This window comes from Kwoniella dejecticola, chromosome 6 (assembly GCF_000512565.2).
Source record: "Kwoniella dejecticola CBS 10117 chromosome 6, complete sequence".
Taxonomy (NCBI): Eukaryota; Fungi; Basidiomycota; class Tremellomycetes; order Tremellales; family Cryptococcaceae; genus Kwoniella; species Kwoniella dejecticola.
In genome coordinates, this window is record NC_089306.1 from 304,045 (window position 1) to 319,346 (window position 15,302).

The window sequence follows — 15,302 nt, forward strand, 5'->3', positions numbered from 1 at the left end:
GTCACTGTCAAGAGGAAGGCATGGATGCGAGATATGGAAGAAATCGGAAATTGTTCTTGCGGGCAAGGCCTGTATTAGCAATTAGCAATGTGTCTCGGAAGGGATGTCAAGCTCGAAGGAAAGAATGAAGATAAGGAAATTGAGGAGTTGGCAAGGCGTGGCATAGATGAAGTCAAGTAAAAATACGTGCTTTGGGTGGGATCAGTCTCGGATGTGTCATGTTTTATGTGTTATGTGTATGGACATTTCTACTTCTTTTCCCACTGCATGAACCAGACGATTGTCTCGCTCTTCGCTCAGCTTATGGGGTTTTCTACTCCTGCCTTTACTCTTACGAAATCCAATGATCAGACTATGTATTTTTTCCTCAAGACTCAACACTACAGTCATTTGCGATCCGATTCTGGCAAAATCTCGATTCGGATGGAATTAAATGACAATACTGTACTGATCCATGAGATCATGCTACTGGCTGCATAGCCTACGTACGTACTGTATACTGATTTCAGAAAAATCACCCTGGCGCATGGATGCGATCAACACGACAGGCTCCGATACCGAATGTCGAGCCTCGACTACCCCTAGTCTTAGTTTCGATGACCGACTTCATTTTAAAGCCCGTTGAAGAACGCACTCCCATCCAATACAACCGAACCATTGGCCTGTCTGGACCCACCTCTCGCTTCGTTATCTTCGATCTCATCTTGCTTGCTCATTGCAATGTTGGATTGCTTAGCTCGATCGAAGACGAGATTCCGTCGGGCATTTGGCCCGGTGTTGCGCTGTTCAGCCTCGAATTCTCCGTATTCCTCGTCGACATCCGAGACCTTATCGTCTGCGACATGCGACGGTACATTGCCTGATGAACTGTCAGCTGGGGAAGTAGCGAGTCGCGACCGTGCTGCTTCTCTTCGTCGTTTAGCAGCTCTTCTCCGACGAGCTGATCTGGAGATACCGAGACCCGGAACGGAGGGCTTTCGAGCATCAGCGGTAGAGCGATCTTCCTCGGTGGACTGTACGACAGATCTTTGAATTCGAGTATCGCTGCCGTCGTCTGCGTAGACGGAGGCGGAGGCGGAGGGGTAAGATGCTCCGGGGAACTGTGCGGCAGTTTCTGGGGTCAAATCGATCCCTTGAACCTGGAAAGTCGATCCTGCAGCTGTATTTCCCCTTGAGCGGAAGACACGGGTATCGGAGAAGCGGGACGACCCATCAATCCCGGATGATCTAGTGGGAGTGTTTGGATCAGCGGCTGAGGAGCTAAGAGTGTAGATCGCGTCGTTGTCGCCACATGAGGCAGAAGAAGGAGTGGCGGTTTTGTTTTGGGTCATTCTGAGATCTCACAATACAGATTGATCAATTGGATATAGCAGAAGATCAATTTTCAGGAATGCTGGATAAGAGAAGCGAAGGATGGACTGGACTGGTAGAAACGCAGGACGAAGAAGGGCTTTTATTCCCTCCCAAATTATCTGTAGGATTCGAGGAATCACATAATGACAATTTCCAAGTGGTGCGATCTTCAGACTTGGCGCGATGACGTGTTGATAAACATGGAATGATTGATGTAAGGAAGGCAAGTCATGATACCGTACCGAGCGAGCATCGAATCGACAGACTCTGTACCGCTCCAACGAATCCGCTTCTCGGTGGCGCGTCATGACTGCGGGGGATCACCTGGTGAATGGATGTCGGCAGTTCTACATAGACATTCGCGTGAGCACCAAGGAGGTCGACCTGCTCAAGAGAGCTCGCAGCTACTTGTGTGGCACCCATTCTCGACTGGGTGGGGGTCGGGGTGGGAATACGAGAAATATCTTGGGAAACCCAAAAAGGAGGGCGCACTTATGTATAGTATGGTCCGAGCCGAGGCGGAAGCCAAGTTCACAAGCTCCGAGGAGGCTGTGCGTTCGGACTGCATGACGTCTTGCTATGCCTTCGCTACGTTGGGAAAGGTCCTTGGTCTAGCGATCATGAGAGTGCTGCGATGAGATGGCCATATGATTCGAGTCAAGCAACGCCTTTTCCGATTCGGTCGGCATAGTCGTTCCACTCTAGCCTAATGTAACACAATCTACTGCCACCACTGAAGTGCTATAATCAACTCCAAATCCTTTTGTCTATCCCTTCTCAACCCTGCGAATGCAGATGAGTACCTCAATAGAGGTCACACCAACTTATCAACAGATCTTATCTCAATCAGCACTTTACTCACAATCGAAGTAAAATATGTAAGTCCTCTCATGGATTCTCGATCCAGCTGTAGTGGCGATACCCCAAGAACCTGCACTGGTAGCTACACATGCAAGACGCAACACGCTGACTCGCTCTTACCCTCTATAGGTCCCCCGACAATAGTGAGTTAATCGATCGTCAGAGACTGTAACCGAGAGCTACATTTCATTCGGTGTCTCAAACGTGCTCGCGGTGCAGCCCAGAATTACATGACGTGGACCATTGCAATACAGTGACTGTCTGTCATCGCCCTGAAGTTCTGACCTGACCGATTGTTCATATCAGCCGCTCAGCCGTCGACTGCGTCAAGCAAGGAGTCGCTGCTCTCGCAAAGAGATACGAACTGTGAGTCTCGCCATCTGCGTCAGTATCGCTGTCCAAAGTGAATCACGGACGTCCACCGAAACACTCCAAATATCCAAACCTCCAACCTGAGATCAATCAATTGAAACATCTAGTGATGCTGTACAGGGGTGGCGGGCGTCTGCATGCCTCGGAATCGTTTGTTATCGTTGTCGGAAGATCATGCTGACCACCGTACTCTGACCATTTGATGTGGCTTGGGTCAGTACGAAGTATCGCTGAATGGAAAGCGGATCTCGAGAAAACATGCGGGACGAAGACGTGTCCACAGACGGGTATGACCGTCAGTGCCGTCCCGATGTTGTTCATAGACAGCGTCATGCGGTATCAGAAATATCCGGATGCCTTCGGGGTCGGGTCGGTGAACGTCGAGCATGAATACGAGAAAGCCTGGTGGCGGGGGGTGCTCAAACGGACTCAAGATGCATATGACTCGGCCGATCCGAAAGCTTCCAAGCCTGACTCTCTCAGAAACGCCTTTGAACAGTACAACCAGACTTATGGTGCTCGTAAACCCCTCAATTTCCAAGAGAACGAGGCTCACGGAGGCGCTTCGACCGAGGGCAATGTTAACGCTGCCCACTCAGCCAATGGCGGCTCTACCATTTTGGGATCGGCATTATCGAGCGTGAAGAACTGGACCCTTCCCTCCGGCCAGGGTACTGCTGAATCTTCACATGGTTCTAACACCGCTTGAGGCCATCGTGAACAGTCGTACTTTGGGCCGTCGCCAAACCCCTATGAGGATGAGCGCACGTAACGATCATGAGTGACGATGATGTTGATGGTTTGTGAACGAACAACGCTGGGAAATCATTATCATGGCGAGCTGGTGATGACATATTGATATCGATATGACGATTATGCATTATGCAATCCCATTCGTTTGATTGATACAACAAGCACTTATCGTTGAAGGTCTTATCGAGATCCCGACGACCCTTTCTCATTGCGTATTACCTATAGTATACTCTCAATCAGCATGGTCCGGGCTCAATCAAGCCTTACAGCGAGACCCACCTCTTTCAGTCTATCCAAATCCCATTCACAATCGCGCGATACCACCTCGATCCCGTCTCTGGGATCCCACCATTCCAAGAACCAGAAGAAGTAATGCTGCACAGCTATGATGCAACATAGGATCGGCCCGTATAACGATCCCAAGGAAAGATACCTAATTCATCACCTCAATTATCAGTCACTGTGGTCTCATGATGAAGTGATAGACTGTCCGTGGTGATACAACTGTCCGAGGGAACTTGGGTGTAGATGATTCATGACTCACCTGGATAATCGCTCAGCTGTATCCCTGTGAGGTGCATCCATCGCTTGACGATAAACAACTTCGGTGCGCTCTGCGACTTCTGCCCAAGAATACATCCCTTTGACCCTTTCGTGCGCTTTCACGGGGTCGTGTCGGCCGGCTTTTATAGTATGTATAGCGTGTGTCAAAGCCCGGATGACATCTGCGCAAATTCATTAGAGTCAGAGTCAGAATCCGCGTAACATGGATTGTATATGGATAGGTGATAAGACCCACCCTCTTCGTCTGCTCTGGCGAACTCAATCATATCTTCAGGTAAGATCTCTGGCACTCCACCGACTTTCGTGGCTACTACGAATAACCCGGCGGAGGCAGCCTCGATGATGCTTATTCCGAATGCCTCGGTGAGGGAGTTGTTCAGGTATATCTGACCTCGATTTAGGACCTATATTTTACAATAGATGGCGCAATTTACCAATCAGTCCGATGAACTGCTGTCCGTCTTACTTACATCTGATCGTCTAAGTTGAGATGAGATGAGATGATGATCACTCACATCTCTCACATCACCAGGCTTGACTCTACCCAGCAACTCGACTCTATCCTGTAATTGGTATTTCTCCCTCATCTGCTCTAGCTCAACCATCTTAGGCCCATCTCCACCAACAACGAATCGCACTTCGGGGAAGAGAGCGCAAATGTGCGGGCAAGACGCTATGAGAAGATCGATCCCTTTTCGATAAAATAATCGAGAGATCACTACTATCGTGACTGAACATACACCGAAAATCATCAGCGTTTGTCTACCTTTGCTAGGGTCCTTGGCTGATAGGCAATATTGGGTACGCACTGTAATTCGGATCCGCCTTTGATGGGTCAGGCGTGAAATCCTCAGAGACTAGTGCATTGGGTATGACGGATACGATCTCCGGATCGAGTTGAGCGCGCAAAACCGTATTCTCTCGTCTGTGTGTAACCGTATTACCAAGACAGGCCAGAGTGTAGTGGATTCAGCTATGAGTATCCTTTCCTCGCTTTGAAGGCGTATCTGTCTTTGATCTTAGGATACAGGAAAGGGATGATATGGTAGAGTGAGATGAGAGGTTCAAAGTAGAAGACGCTCGACTTACCCGGTATTACTAACGCAAATTACCCCATCCGCATTTCTCAGAGCACCCACCAGGAGCTTGTTGGTCAATACGCCTACAGCATCCCCGAATCCGAACAAACTGTGATCCGTAAATACACCTTTCACCCCGAATAGGTCTTTGTGGAATAACGCCTCGTGCGCCAGAGAAGATAAGGATCCGTGCCCGTGGATCAGGTCGATTCGCTCGCTGAGTATGATGTGTCGGAAATAAGGGAGATATAGTAGGTAGTTCGGTAATGTCGCGCTAGAAGCGATTGGTAGGACAGGTAGATAGAAGACTTTTAATCCTGGAGAGATATAGCGTATGCCTGTGCGATTGGGGTGTGAATGGGTGATTACTATGACCTGTTAGATCATGTCAGTCAGAGGTCAGATTGATTACTTAAAGGATAAAAGGATGAGAGAGAATAGGACAAGATGTTCAATGTATTGTCCAGGCCGATTTTGTCGAGATAAGTTGCAAAATATTTGATAGGTACGATGACCCACCTTATGCCCCCTCTTCATCATTTCCACACTCAACGAATATATATGTCCCTCAACACCCCCTACGACAGGCAAGAAGAAATCCGAAATCATCCTACCAATGCAGAACCCCAAGACCGACCGATGCACAAACACGTATAAGCCACAATATGCATAATGATGTAAAATGATACCTAAAACGAGAGAGAGAGTCTAGCCGCTAGGCTATTTGGAAGTGAAGCAAGCTCACGCTATTGAGAGCTTCTTATTACGATCGACACCCTTCTTCTGTTTCTTCGACTTCCCTTTCCCCTCATTATCATCCTGTATTTCATTATGCTTCACGTCCACCTTGGAAGATTTACTTTTGATTTTGGGTTTGCTGTTGATTGATTTTATCGATTTCCCATCATCTGCTTCTTCTTCCCCTACTGCATCTTCTACGGCTTGTTCGTCCGCCGCACCCGTACCTGTACCTGTACCTGTACCGGTAGCACCGAAATAGCTCGTCCGCGATTCCTGATGCGCCAATAACGGTGCTGGAGATGCTAATTCTGATATCGGGGTGGGCGTGCGAGGGGCGGAAATCTCTTTAAGAGTGTTTAGCATCATATCGCGGGTCTTCTCCATGAGAGCTGGTACGTCTGCCGCTGTTAGTCCTGTTGTCGGTATAGGTGGAAGGACTAGAATTGAGATTGTTAGCTTGAAGCAAACGCTACATTGACATCGTAAGCTCGCTCACCTTTGATTTTCAGAGTACCTCTATTAAACTGTGTCTTCCCGTCAAATAGCCTATGATAGTTCTCACACACTACAGGTACGACAGGGACTCCAGCTACGTATTTGAAAGAATCAACTTAGCTTTCACGTCGAGTAGGAGGCAAAAGCTGAACTTACATTGCACCGCAAGATAGAAAGCACCTTTTTTGAATTGCAGTAAATCAGGCTCGGCGGACATATGCCTTGTACCCTCCGGAAAGATCCATAACGATATCTATTGACCCATTGTCAGCTAGTCCGTTCCTACTCTGATAACAAAGCTGAGCAGTGCTACTTACCCTCTTTCGTTTCATGTCATCTCCTGCTTGGGTCATGCTTGCTACTGCTGATTTATTGTTCGAACGATTGATAAATACGGTTCCGGACATCATCACTGACGATCTCCTTGCGTCAGCTGAGACACGAGAACTCTATCTCGACAGCTGACTCACTCCACCATCCCAAGCCGGGTATCCACTTTATGCTCTTCTTAGCCATGATAGCAGCATGTTTAGGGAATATTCGACCGAGGTAAAGGATATCAACCATACTGAAGACAAGAACACATCATCAGCTGTATGCCCTCGAAGCTTCACATCAATCAGCTGAACCGGGATGGGATCTCGAGTCATCACACTCACCTTTGATGATTCCCAACCATGACCATACTCCTACCCTTCTTTCCCGCTACACCACCACCTTCACCTTCCAATTTCCACAGATACTCCTCGCCCTCTACCTCGAACTTCCAGCCTAGTATAGGTCCAGCTACATGATAGAATGTTCTGGCGACATAGTAATTCGTATTGAGTCTTTTGCCGGTCAGTGTGCAGACCAGTCCAATCAGAAGGGCGAAGAAGGAAACCAGGAGAAGGAGAACGGTGTACAGCGCCGACTTGAGCTGAAAGAGTATCTGGGCCATTTTCGCAGGGTTTCACCGACGACCAGAAACAGTAGTAGCAGACTGAAGGCGTTGGGGCGGCTACTGGGCCATTATAGTAGCTGTTTCCAGTGGTTTGATGGGGAAAAAAGTAGCAAGATGAATGATATTTTGAATGAATGAATAGCTGCTGAGTATGACGACGATAGGCCACTGCATGCCTCATGCCATAATTTCCGTTAAACCCCGATCTCACCATACACACAACCACGTGGACCGGTGTCCGTGTCAGTCAGTCCCCTTTGCTATTCATACCATCGTCACCGTCCATCAACTATAACTTCCCTTCTTCATCGCCGTACTGACTTTGAACCTTGTAAAGAACGATAGACCTTCCCTCGGTGGCTGTTTGTTATCGTAGCGACAGTCAGGATGTCGAGCAACTATCCATCTCTCTTCCGTGAGTCGCTGACCCAATTCATCAGCCGATCGAGTTTGACTGACGATTTGCCATCTTGACAGGCTCGGAAGAGATGTCGCTTGTACAGCTGTACATACCTTCGGAAGTAGCCCACGACACCATCTCAGAATTGGCTGAGATGGGTGATTTTCAATTCAAAGATGTGAGCTGATTGGCCTCCCGTTTGATCTACCTGCTGACGCGTCTCCATCTTTCTAGCTAAACCCATCGTTGACGTCTTTCCAAAGACCCTTCACTCCGCGTTTGAGAAGGTTAGCCGAAATGGCTAGACGAACCCGATTATTCCGATCACAAATTACAGGACTTTCGCCTACTCTCGGTATCCCACCTCTTGCAGCCGTGCCGCCCTTCACTACCGTCGGACCTAGAGCGCAGAACGCGTACGACGAGTTGGAGGAGAAATTAAAGGAACATGAAAGGAGGTTGACCGATATGAACAAGTCATGGGAAGAGCTGGGAAAGCGAAAGTCGGAACTAGAGGAGAAAAGATGGGTTTTGAGAGAGACTGCCGGGTTCTTCAATGAGGTAAACTTTCTTACTCATTGAGAAAGGGCGGGGGACATAGCTTATAGACAAGGAATATTTAGGCTGAGCACCGTCACACCGAGATACGAACCTCTTTCGATGAGGGCGACAACGCTCCGCTTCTTGAGCATGCTGCTGAGTACGGCAATCTCCCAGGCGAAGGTGGATTGTCTGGTTTCGACCTTGAATTTGTTTCTGGTACTATCGAGAGATCCAGAATGCCCACGTTCGAAAGAATCCTCTGGCGAGTCTTGAGGGGTAACTTGTACATGAACTACTCTGAGATCGAAGAACCCTTCGTCGATCCTACATCCGGAAAAGAGACCCACAAAGACGTCTTCATCATCTTTGCTCATGGTGAAGAACTCCTCGCCAAGATCCGAAAAGTCGCCGAATCGATGGGTGGTACCCTGTACAACATCGATTCATCCCAAGATAAACGGGCTGATGCTTTGCGAGAAGTGTCCGCAAGACTGGAGGACGTCGATACCGTTCTCTACAACATGGGTCAAACTCGACGAGTAGAGCTCAGTAAGATTGCTGAACAGCTTGAAGCTTGGACCGATGCTGTCAGGCGAGAAGAAGAGATTTTCAAGACCCTCAACTTGCTGAGTTACGATCAAAGTAGAAAGACCCTCGTAGCTGAAGGCTGGTGTCCCTCGAGAGATATCACCGCCATCCAGCTTGGTCTCAGAAGAGCCATGGACACAGCGGGAACGTCTGTCCCAGCTATCTTATCGGAACTCAGAACACATCAGACCCCGCCAACCTTCCACCGGACAAACAAATTCACGGAAGGCTTCCAGACGCTCATTGACTCTTACGGTATCGCTACCTACCAAGAAGTCAACCCTGGTCTTTATGCTGTCATCACTTTCCCTTTCTTGTTCGCAGTCATGTTTGGTGATATCGGTCATGGTATTCTCATGTTCCTCACTGCTGCTGCCATGATCTTCTGGGAGAAGCAAATTGCTAAAGGCGGAGTCAATGAGAACCTCGAGACCTTCTTCTTGTAAGTTCAGCTGGTCGGAACCCAAGGAAACATAGAGCTGATTTGCATGTTCCGTTAGCGGTCGATACCTTATCGTTCTCATGGGTGCTTTCTCGGTGTACACCGGGTTCATGTACAACGATATCTTCTCGAAATCACTCCACATCTTCAACTCAGCTTGGGAATGGCCTCACAACGCTACCGGTCTAGTTGAAGCTATACCCACAGGTCATCGATACGCTATAGGAATGGACCCTGGCTGGCACGGCGCTGACAACGCTTTGATCTTCAACAACTCGTACAAGATGAAGTTGTCCATCATTCTAGGTGTCATCCATATGACATTCGCTATCTGCCTGCAAGTACCCAATCACTTGCATTTCAAGAAATACCTCAACATTTATGCCGAGTTTATCCCTCAAATGCTCTTCTTCCACAGTATTTTCGGATACTTGGTAATTTGCATTGTCTACAAATGGTCAATCGACTGGTCCACCGCTTCTTCCGCTCCGCCAGGTCTGCTGAACATGTTGATCTACATGTTCTTGTCGCCCGGAACGATTGAACCTGGAACTCAGCTTTTCGCTGGACAAGGGTTCATTCAAGTCGTCCTCCTGCTCATTGCGCTTGTCTGTGTTCCATGGATGTTGGCCCTCAAGCCCTACATGCTATGGAAAGAGCACCAAAAGATCAAGGGACAAGGATATCATGGACTGACAGGACAAGAAAACGGACACAATGGCGGTGAACGACATTCCACTGAACACCTGGATGAGGAAGAAGAGGAGGTCGGCATGGCTGTTGCGGAATCGTCTGACGAAGACCATGTAAGTCTTTTCAGTGTCTCTCACTATTCGAGCTGATGCAAATGCAAACCAGCCCTTCGACATGGGAGACATTATTGTGCATCAAGTCATCCACACTATCGAGTTCTGCTTAGGATGTATATCTAACACGTAAGCTCGACCTGTCCCATGCGTTCCTGGGCCGACAGCTTATATCGCCGTCCTATAGTGCTTCATATCTACGTTTGTGGGCTCTTTCCCTCGCTCACGCCCAATTGTCCGAAGTACTGTGGTCGATGACCTTAGATTTGGCATTGGAGTACGAAGGAGGAGTGATAGGTGGAGGGGTATTTGTATTCTTCATGTTTGCTGTCTGGTTCGCCGGAACCATCGCAATCCTCTGTGTCATGGAGGTGAGCTTCCCAATTTTGACCATTTTGCCGGCCGTCCTCAATTGGCTGACTTTTGCTACTTCAGGGTCTTTCTGCTTTCCTGCACGCATTGCGACTTCATTGGGTCGAAGCCAATGGTAAACATTATATGGCCGGCGGATACGTATGTGCCCTTGCTATCTAATTTGTCTTGTATCGTGGCGAAAACGCAGCTGACACACGCACTCCATCCGTCATGTAGCCCTTCACTCCTCTTACGTTCGCCAACCTCGGTGCAGAGGAAGAGCAGTAAATTCATCATCCCGAACATCAGTAAGCTATACCTTGCAGACCATCATATGCATGAAGGATATCTTACCTGCGACATTGAGGTAATCTGAGTATGCGCGATTTCGATGTTGACCAGCTGACCCCCAAATCCACATAAACTGTCGTCGTAGCGTGGGAAATACTAATGTTGCCGCGCGTCCAGGCTTGCCGACAGTACAAGTCTGTCATGCTCGCTTAGTCTATTTCGCAACATTGCAGAAAAGCTGGTATGGCTGACCTGCGCTAAGTGAGCTATACGTAGCACTGATATGACAGTGAAGGGGGACGAAGAAGCATTACCTGGAGTCTCCTGCTTGATGCGCTTTGTGATATACTACATACCTAACGAACATTGCAATTTCCCCAGTCAACCTTTCTCATTGTTTGTTCTTCCTTGTTAAGCAGTACCGGTGTCAGTATTGGGCTATTCATGCCTTCAGCTGAAGACGACTCACGATGAGTCCAAGTCGAATACCGCGACCGGGAGGGATTGGTTCACCAACTATAACTTCCTCACCATTGTCACAATCATCTCACGCGACCACTCGACCGGCGCCTGCCTTGGGCACGATCGTACATCACAGTAAGAACCCTTTTGCGCAGCTGCACAACTCCAAACAGCAACACCAATACTCCCAACATGGCTCACCTACACCTTCGATCGGATCCACGAATACCAACTACTCTGGTACAGGTGTGAAAGTGCTTCAAGCGCCTGCCAACGCGAGTGGCAAAAGACGAATCAAACCACCTTCACCTCCCGACATGTCTGACGATCCAATTTATACCGCCCAACCAAGTAGACGACCTCCTCCGGCCGATTCGAAAAGTAGAATACCTTCCAATGGACGACCCTCAATGGCTGCTGGCCAGGGACAAAGAACGATTCTTAGACAACCTTCGACTCCAGCATTAATAACTGTTCAGCGATCTCCCGTCCCTCCAGGTCGACCTAGGGCTTTATCGTCCACGTTAGTCTCCAGACCCGTTATAGTGAATGTCAACCTGAAATCTGGTTCTGGTTCTGGTTCTGCTTCGCCAAATCACAATCACAACCCGCAAGAAGGGGTAGTGATAATCCCGAAAGAAGGGTTGATGCGATCATTACCCTCTCAGAAATTATTCGAATCGTCCTTCCTTGAATCTCGGGAACCAGCGGTACCACCTCATATAAGGGTCCGATTGAAACTCATCCATCAGCTAGGTGTCGTTCTGGGTATAGACGCGGTGGGGATCAGTGGGAAGATCGATATTCCTGGATTGTTGGCGAGGGTCGATCAAGCTTATGAGAGGGATAAAGAACGAGCAACATCCAATTCTGGATTGGGATCGGGAAACGGAAATGGAAATGGGAATGGAAATGTGGAGGTGGCGTTGAAAGGTAGTATACCTGGAGGTAATCCGGGAAAAGGTGTATTGGGGATTCTGAAGAGGTTAGGAGGCACTGGTTCTAGCTCGACGAAGAAGGGAGAAGATGTACAAGGAGGTAGTCAAGGTGTACCGCAAGAAGGTAATTAAAACCACAGAGGGGAATACCCATCGGTCTTTACACGGAAGAACTCGTGCTGATCATTCCGGAATTGCGGACCAGGCCCAGCATTCGGAGTACCCTTATCTGAAGCTCCTCCTGGGAGTTGGTGTACCTCCTTAATAGGCGGGCAGAAACATGAATTGCCGTTAGTGGTGTTCACCATAGTGGAAGAGATCTATCGGAGAGGTACCTACATTCCCGTCTTTTTCGTGAATGTGTATTCACTGCTAATGGAGATGCAATTATCCACACAGGCATGTCCCAACCTGGTATATTCCGCTTAGCGGGCAACGGCATCCGGATATCCCACCTGACAAAAGTATACAATCTTCCTCCGTTGTATGGCGACTCTTTACCTATCAATCAGGAACCGATCCATAATCTCACTGGTTTGGTGAAGCGATACGTCAGGGACTTGCCTGAACCTATCTTGGACGAGAGTCTCTTCCCCGCTTTTCTGGCTTTCTGCGTGGGTAAAGACGAAGACTCTTCCTCCTCTGCCTCTTCTTCTGTAGCCATAGGCAAAGACACGGGCAGGGAAGGTGAAGGGGAAACACAAAGTCTACTGTCGAACGACGAATTGACCTCCACTCAAGAAGAAGCTCACTCGACTTCGCTATCAAGCGATTTAGATAAATTACCTTTAGAAACACGTATAACGGCCGCTCAAATTCTCTTGAAACTGCTACCTCCTCTACAATTTAGCTTGTTCATCTACCTCCTGGCCTTCTTGGGTCAATTACCTTTGTTCCCTGACAACAGGCTCAACGTCGAATCCATCTCCATCATCTTTGGTCCGGCGATGTGCGCTGCCAGAGGAAAAGGGATCTCAGGATTAGGGCCGACAGTCTCCTCAGCGACTTTCGGAGATGGAAGAAGAGGTAATACAACGACAGGTCAAGGCCACAGTCCGAAAGTGTTTGATCCAGATAAGATCTCGGACTTGGTCTCGAAATCGCAGAATGTCTTGAGCTGGCTATTGAGGAATTGGGCGAGTATAAGTGAGAAAGTACTGGAAGATGATGATTCCCTTATACCTCCTACTCCTTCTCCGCAAGAAGAAAGCAAGGAGAAAGAGAAGAGATCGAAAAAGGAGAAAACGATTATTGATCCTAGATTACTCAGTCCGATCGACTTGAGAGGTTCCAATGACGGGATGAGAGCTACCAGGAAACCGACTCATCAGGAGACTGGCAACGCTGATCGTACTTCTCCGCAAACTTCGCCAGTCATACCGTCGCCGAAAGAGGAAGTGAGGAAGGATAAGGCAGGATCACCTGTCTCTCCCGAGATACAAACTCCACACACGACGACTCATATGGGTATGGGTTTAAGGAAATCTGCCTCTTCGCACACGCTCAAGATGTCTTCCTCAGGTGGAGGCATGAAACCCTCCATGTCGACTGCGAGCGGTTTCGGATTTGGAGGGATGAAAACTTCCCCTTCGTCTGGGGGTCTGTTCGCGAGAGCCCTAAGCTCGATGTCCATCTCCAGTCAAGCTGGTACCGACGAGAGGATGCCCGCTGAGAGCGGGGTTGTGGGCACGAAAGGTCCGAAAAGAAGCGCGAGCTTCACTAGTCTCAGTAGTTTGGTCAAGAAGGTCGGCAAGGATCATAAACATGTTCCACCTCTTCGTGAGTCATCTTGCCACGACATTATAGGCATCATTCTCAGCAAATGCACCAGGCTGATTGTATGAGTTGCTTTTCTGTAGCTGGGCGATCAATGAGCGATGATCGAGAAAATGGTGAGCCCCTCTCCTTTGGTGCAGATTATTGAAGCGTTGACATTTCTGGGCCAACGCCCCTTTGCAGCCCATTCAAGCGTCAACCCGCAGATCACCACTGTCTTGGGTTCACTACACGATCTGCTCGTATCGAAAGACAAACAGATCGAGCGCGATGCGCGAGAACTAGGCCTATTGCGTCATACCCTTCTGGAGATGGACGAGAAACTACAACGCGCCACTCTGGCTTCGCCTTTACCTGGTCCGGTAGGCATCAACGGATGTACTTGTCCCATCCATCCAAACGCCACAATGACAACGGGTGGCGGAATCGGGACAAAGGACGGAGGAGGGGTTATGCCCGAGATCAAGATTACTTCTACCCCTTCATCATCGACCCTCCCGTCCTCTGTATCGTATAATGAGAAAGACAGAGAGAGCCTGAATAAGGAAATAGGAGAACTGCAAGGCCAGCTGAGAACTGCTTTAGCGGGATTGGAGACTTCCCGCCTGAACCTCCATAAGCAGAATGAGAAGATCCTCTTGCTCGAAGCGAAGAATTCGAGGATGGACAGTGAAAGGAAATTGGAGGTCTCGAAATTACAGGTGGCCCTTGCGCTTGAACAGGCTCGATGTGTAGGATTGATTGAGGAAAGGGATTTGGCGAGAGAGAGGTTGGAGAAAGTCAAGACTACCTTGTTCAGTGTGGCATAGATCTTCAACTTTGCTAATACAGAGACTGGACAGTCCGTATGAAATTCTGGACCATTACGATTATTATGATATATGACTCACATGCATACCTTTATTGACAATCGTCTGTTGTGGCAGCAGAACTCGATGAGTTGACGAACCGCGCCACTTTTTCAAAGAAGCCAGTCTTGAGTCTGAGTGAGGAAGGCCTACACGGCATCTGCGTATGTCTAACGTCGCTCCCCTACTTCGAGAACGCACCTCTTTCGAGAATTTGGCAAAATCACACTGTACAGCCAAAATTACAAAACGACATAGATCATGCATTTCTGCATATTGTGCTTCAATATTTGAACAGGAGGATCTCTGCCCTTGTACAGATGTTCTTGTACAGTATGGACGGACTGCTTGAAGGAATCACCGACTTTCCAGGGTGACATACGGATTTTCAGCCAAAAATGGGTCCGGATTTCTGCTGTGTACTTTTGACTATAACAAAGGTGACCCAGGTTCTACAGAAGCGTTCATAGTGTACCCAGGATGCATGTGCTGGAATTCGAAGGCTTAAAGTGCAGTATTGCATGATCTATGTCGGTTCAAAAATCGGGCTGTACAGTGTGATTCTTGAAGGGGGGGTGTTCTCGAAGTAGGGGAGCGACGTTACTGACAGGCCCGAGCAGTTCTTTGCTTTGTATGTACTTCAGAAGACTTGGGTGGGATACTCTTGACCGCTTTTGAGAAGACTTGCAGTCG

General features: G+C 48.6%; 5 protein-coding genes across 5 annotated transcripts; 3 read left to right on the forward strand and 2 right to left on the reverse strand.

Moving 5' to 3' along the window:
- Window positions 1–611: 611 nt before the first annotated feature.
- On the reverse strand, window positions 612–1,331 carry I303_104998 (uncharacterized protein; the record flags this gene model as incomplete). The annotated part of the gene is made up of 1 exon (XM_018408850.1): window positions 612–1,331. The coding sequence occupies one exon, from the start codon at window positions 1,329–1,331 to the stop codon at window positions 612–614; it is 720 nt and encodes a 239-aa protein (XP_018262541.1).
- Window positions 1,332–2,875: 1,544 nt separating this feature from the next.
- I303_104999 (uncharacterized protein) lies at window positions 2,876–3,295 on the forward strand (the record flags this gene model as incomplete). The annotated part of the gene is made up of 1 exon (XM_018408849.1): window positions 2,876–3,295. One exon carries the CDS (start codon window positions 2,876–2,878, stop codon window positions 3,293–3,295), a length of 420 nt encoding a protein of 139 aa, XP_018262540.1.
- Window positions 3,296–3,591: 296 nt separating this feature from the next.
- On the reverse strand, window positions 3,592–7,158 carry I303_105000 (uncharacterized protein; the record flags this gene model as incomplete). Its single annotated transcript, XM_018408848.1, has 13 exons — window positions 3,592–3,772; window positions 3,884–4,064; window positions 4,139–4,307; window positions 4,419–4,633; window positions 4,713–4,828; window positions 4,993–5,357; window positions 5,502–5,592; window positions 5,728–6,160; window positions 6,220–6,312; window positions 6,375–6,471; window positions 6,536–6,630; window positions 6,689–6,786; window positions 6,878–7,158. 13 exons carry the CDS (start codon window positions 7,156–7,158, stop codon window positions 3,592–3,594), a joined length of 2,415 nt encoding a protein of 804 aa, XP_018262539.1.
- A 390-nt stretch (window positions 7,159–7,548) lies between these two features.
- I303_105001 (uncharacterized protein) lies at window positions 7,549–10,582 on the forward strand (the record flags this gene model as incomplete). Its single annotated transcript, XM_018408847.1, has 9 exons — window positions 7,549–7,576; window positions 7,639–7,739; window positions 7,796–8,122; window positions 8,185–9,134; window positions 9,193–9,940; window positions 9,993–10,069; window positions 10,128–10,311; window positions 10,376–10,453; window positions 10,532–10,582. The coding sequence occupies 9 exons, from the start codon at window positions 7,549–7,551 to the stop codon at window positions 10,580–10,582; spliced, it is 2,544 nt and encodes an 847-aa protein (XP_018262538.1).
- Window positions 10,583–11,055: 473 nt separating this feature from the next.
- Window positions 11,056–14,570, forward strand: I303_105002 (uncharacterized protein; the record flags this gene model as incomplete). Its single annotated transcript, XM_018408845.2, has 5 exons — window positions 11,056–12,109; window positions 12,191–12,316; window positions 12,385–13,764; window positions 13,845–13,877; window positions 13,945–14,570. 5 exons carry the CDS (start codon window positions 11,056–11,058, stop codon window positions 14,568–14,570), a joined length of 3,219 nt encoding a protein of 1,072 aa, XP_018262536.2.
- Between the last annotated feature and the right edge of the window lie 732 nt (window positions 14,571–15,302).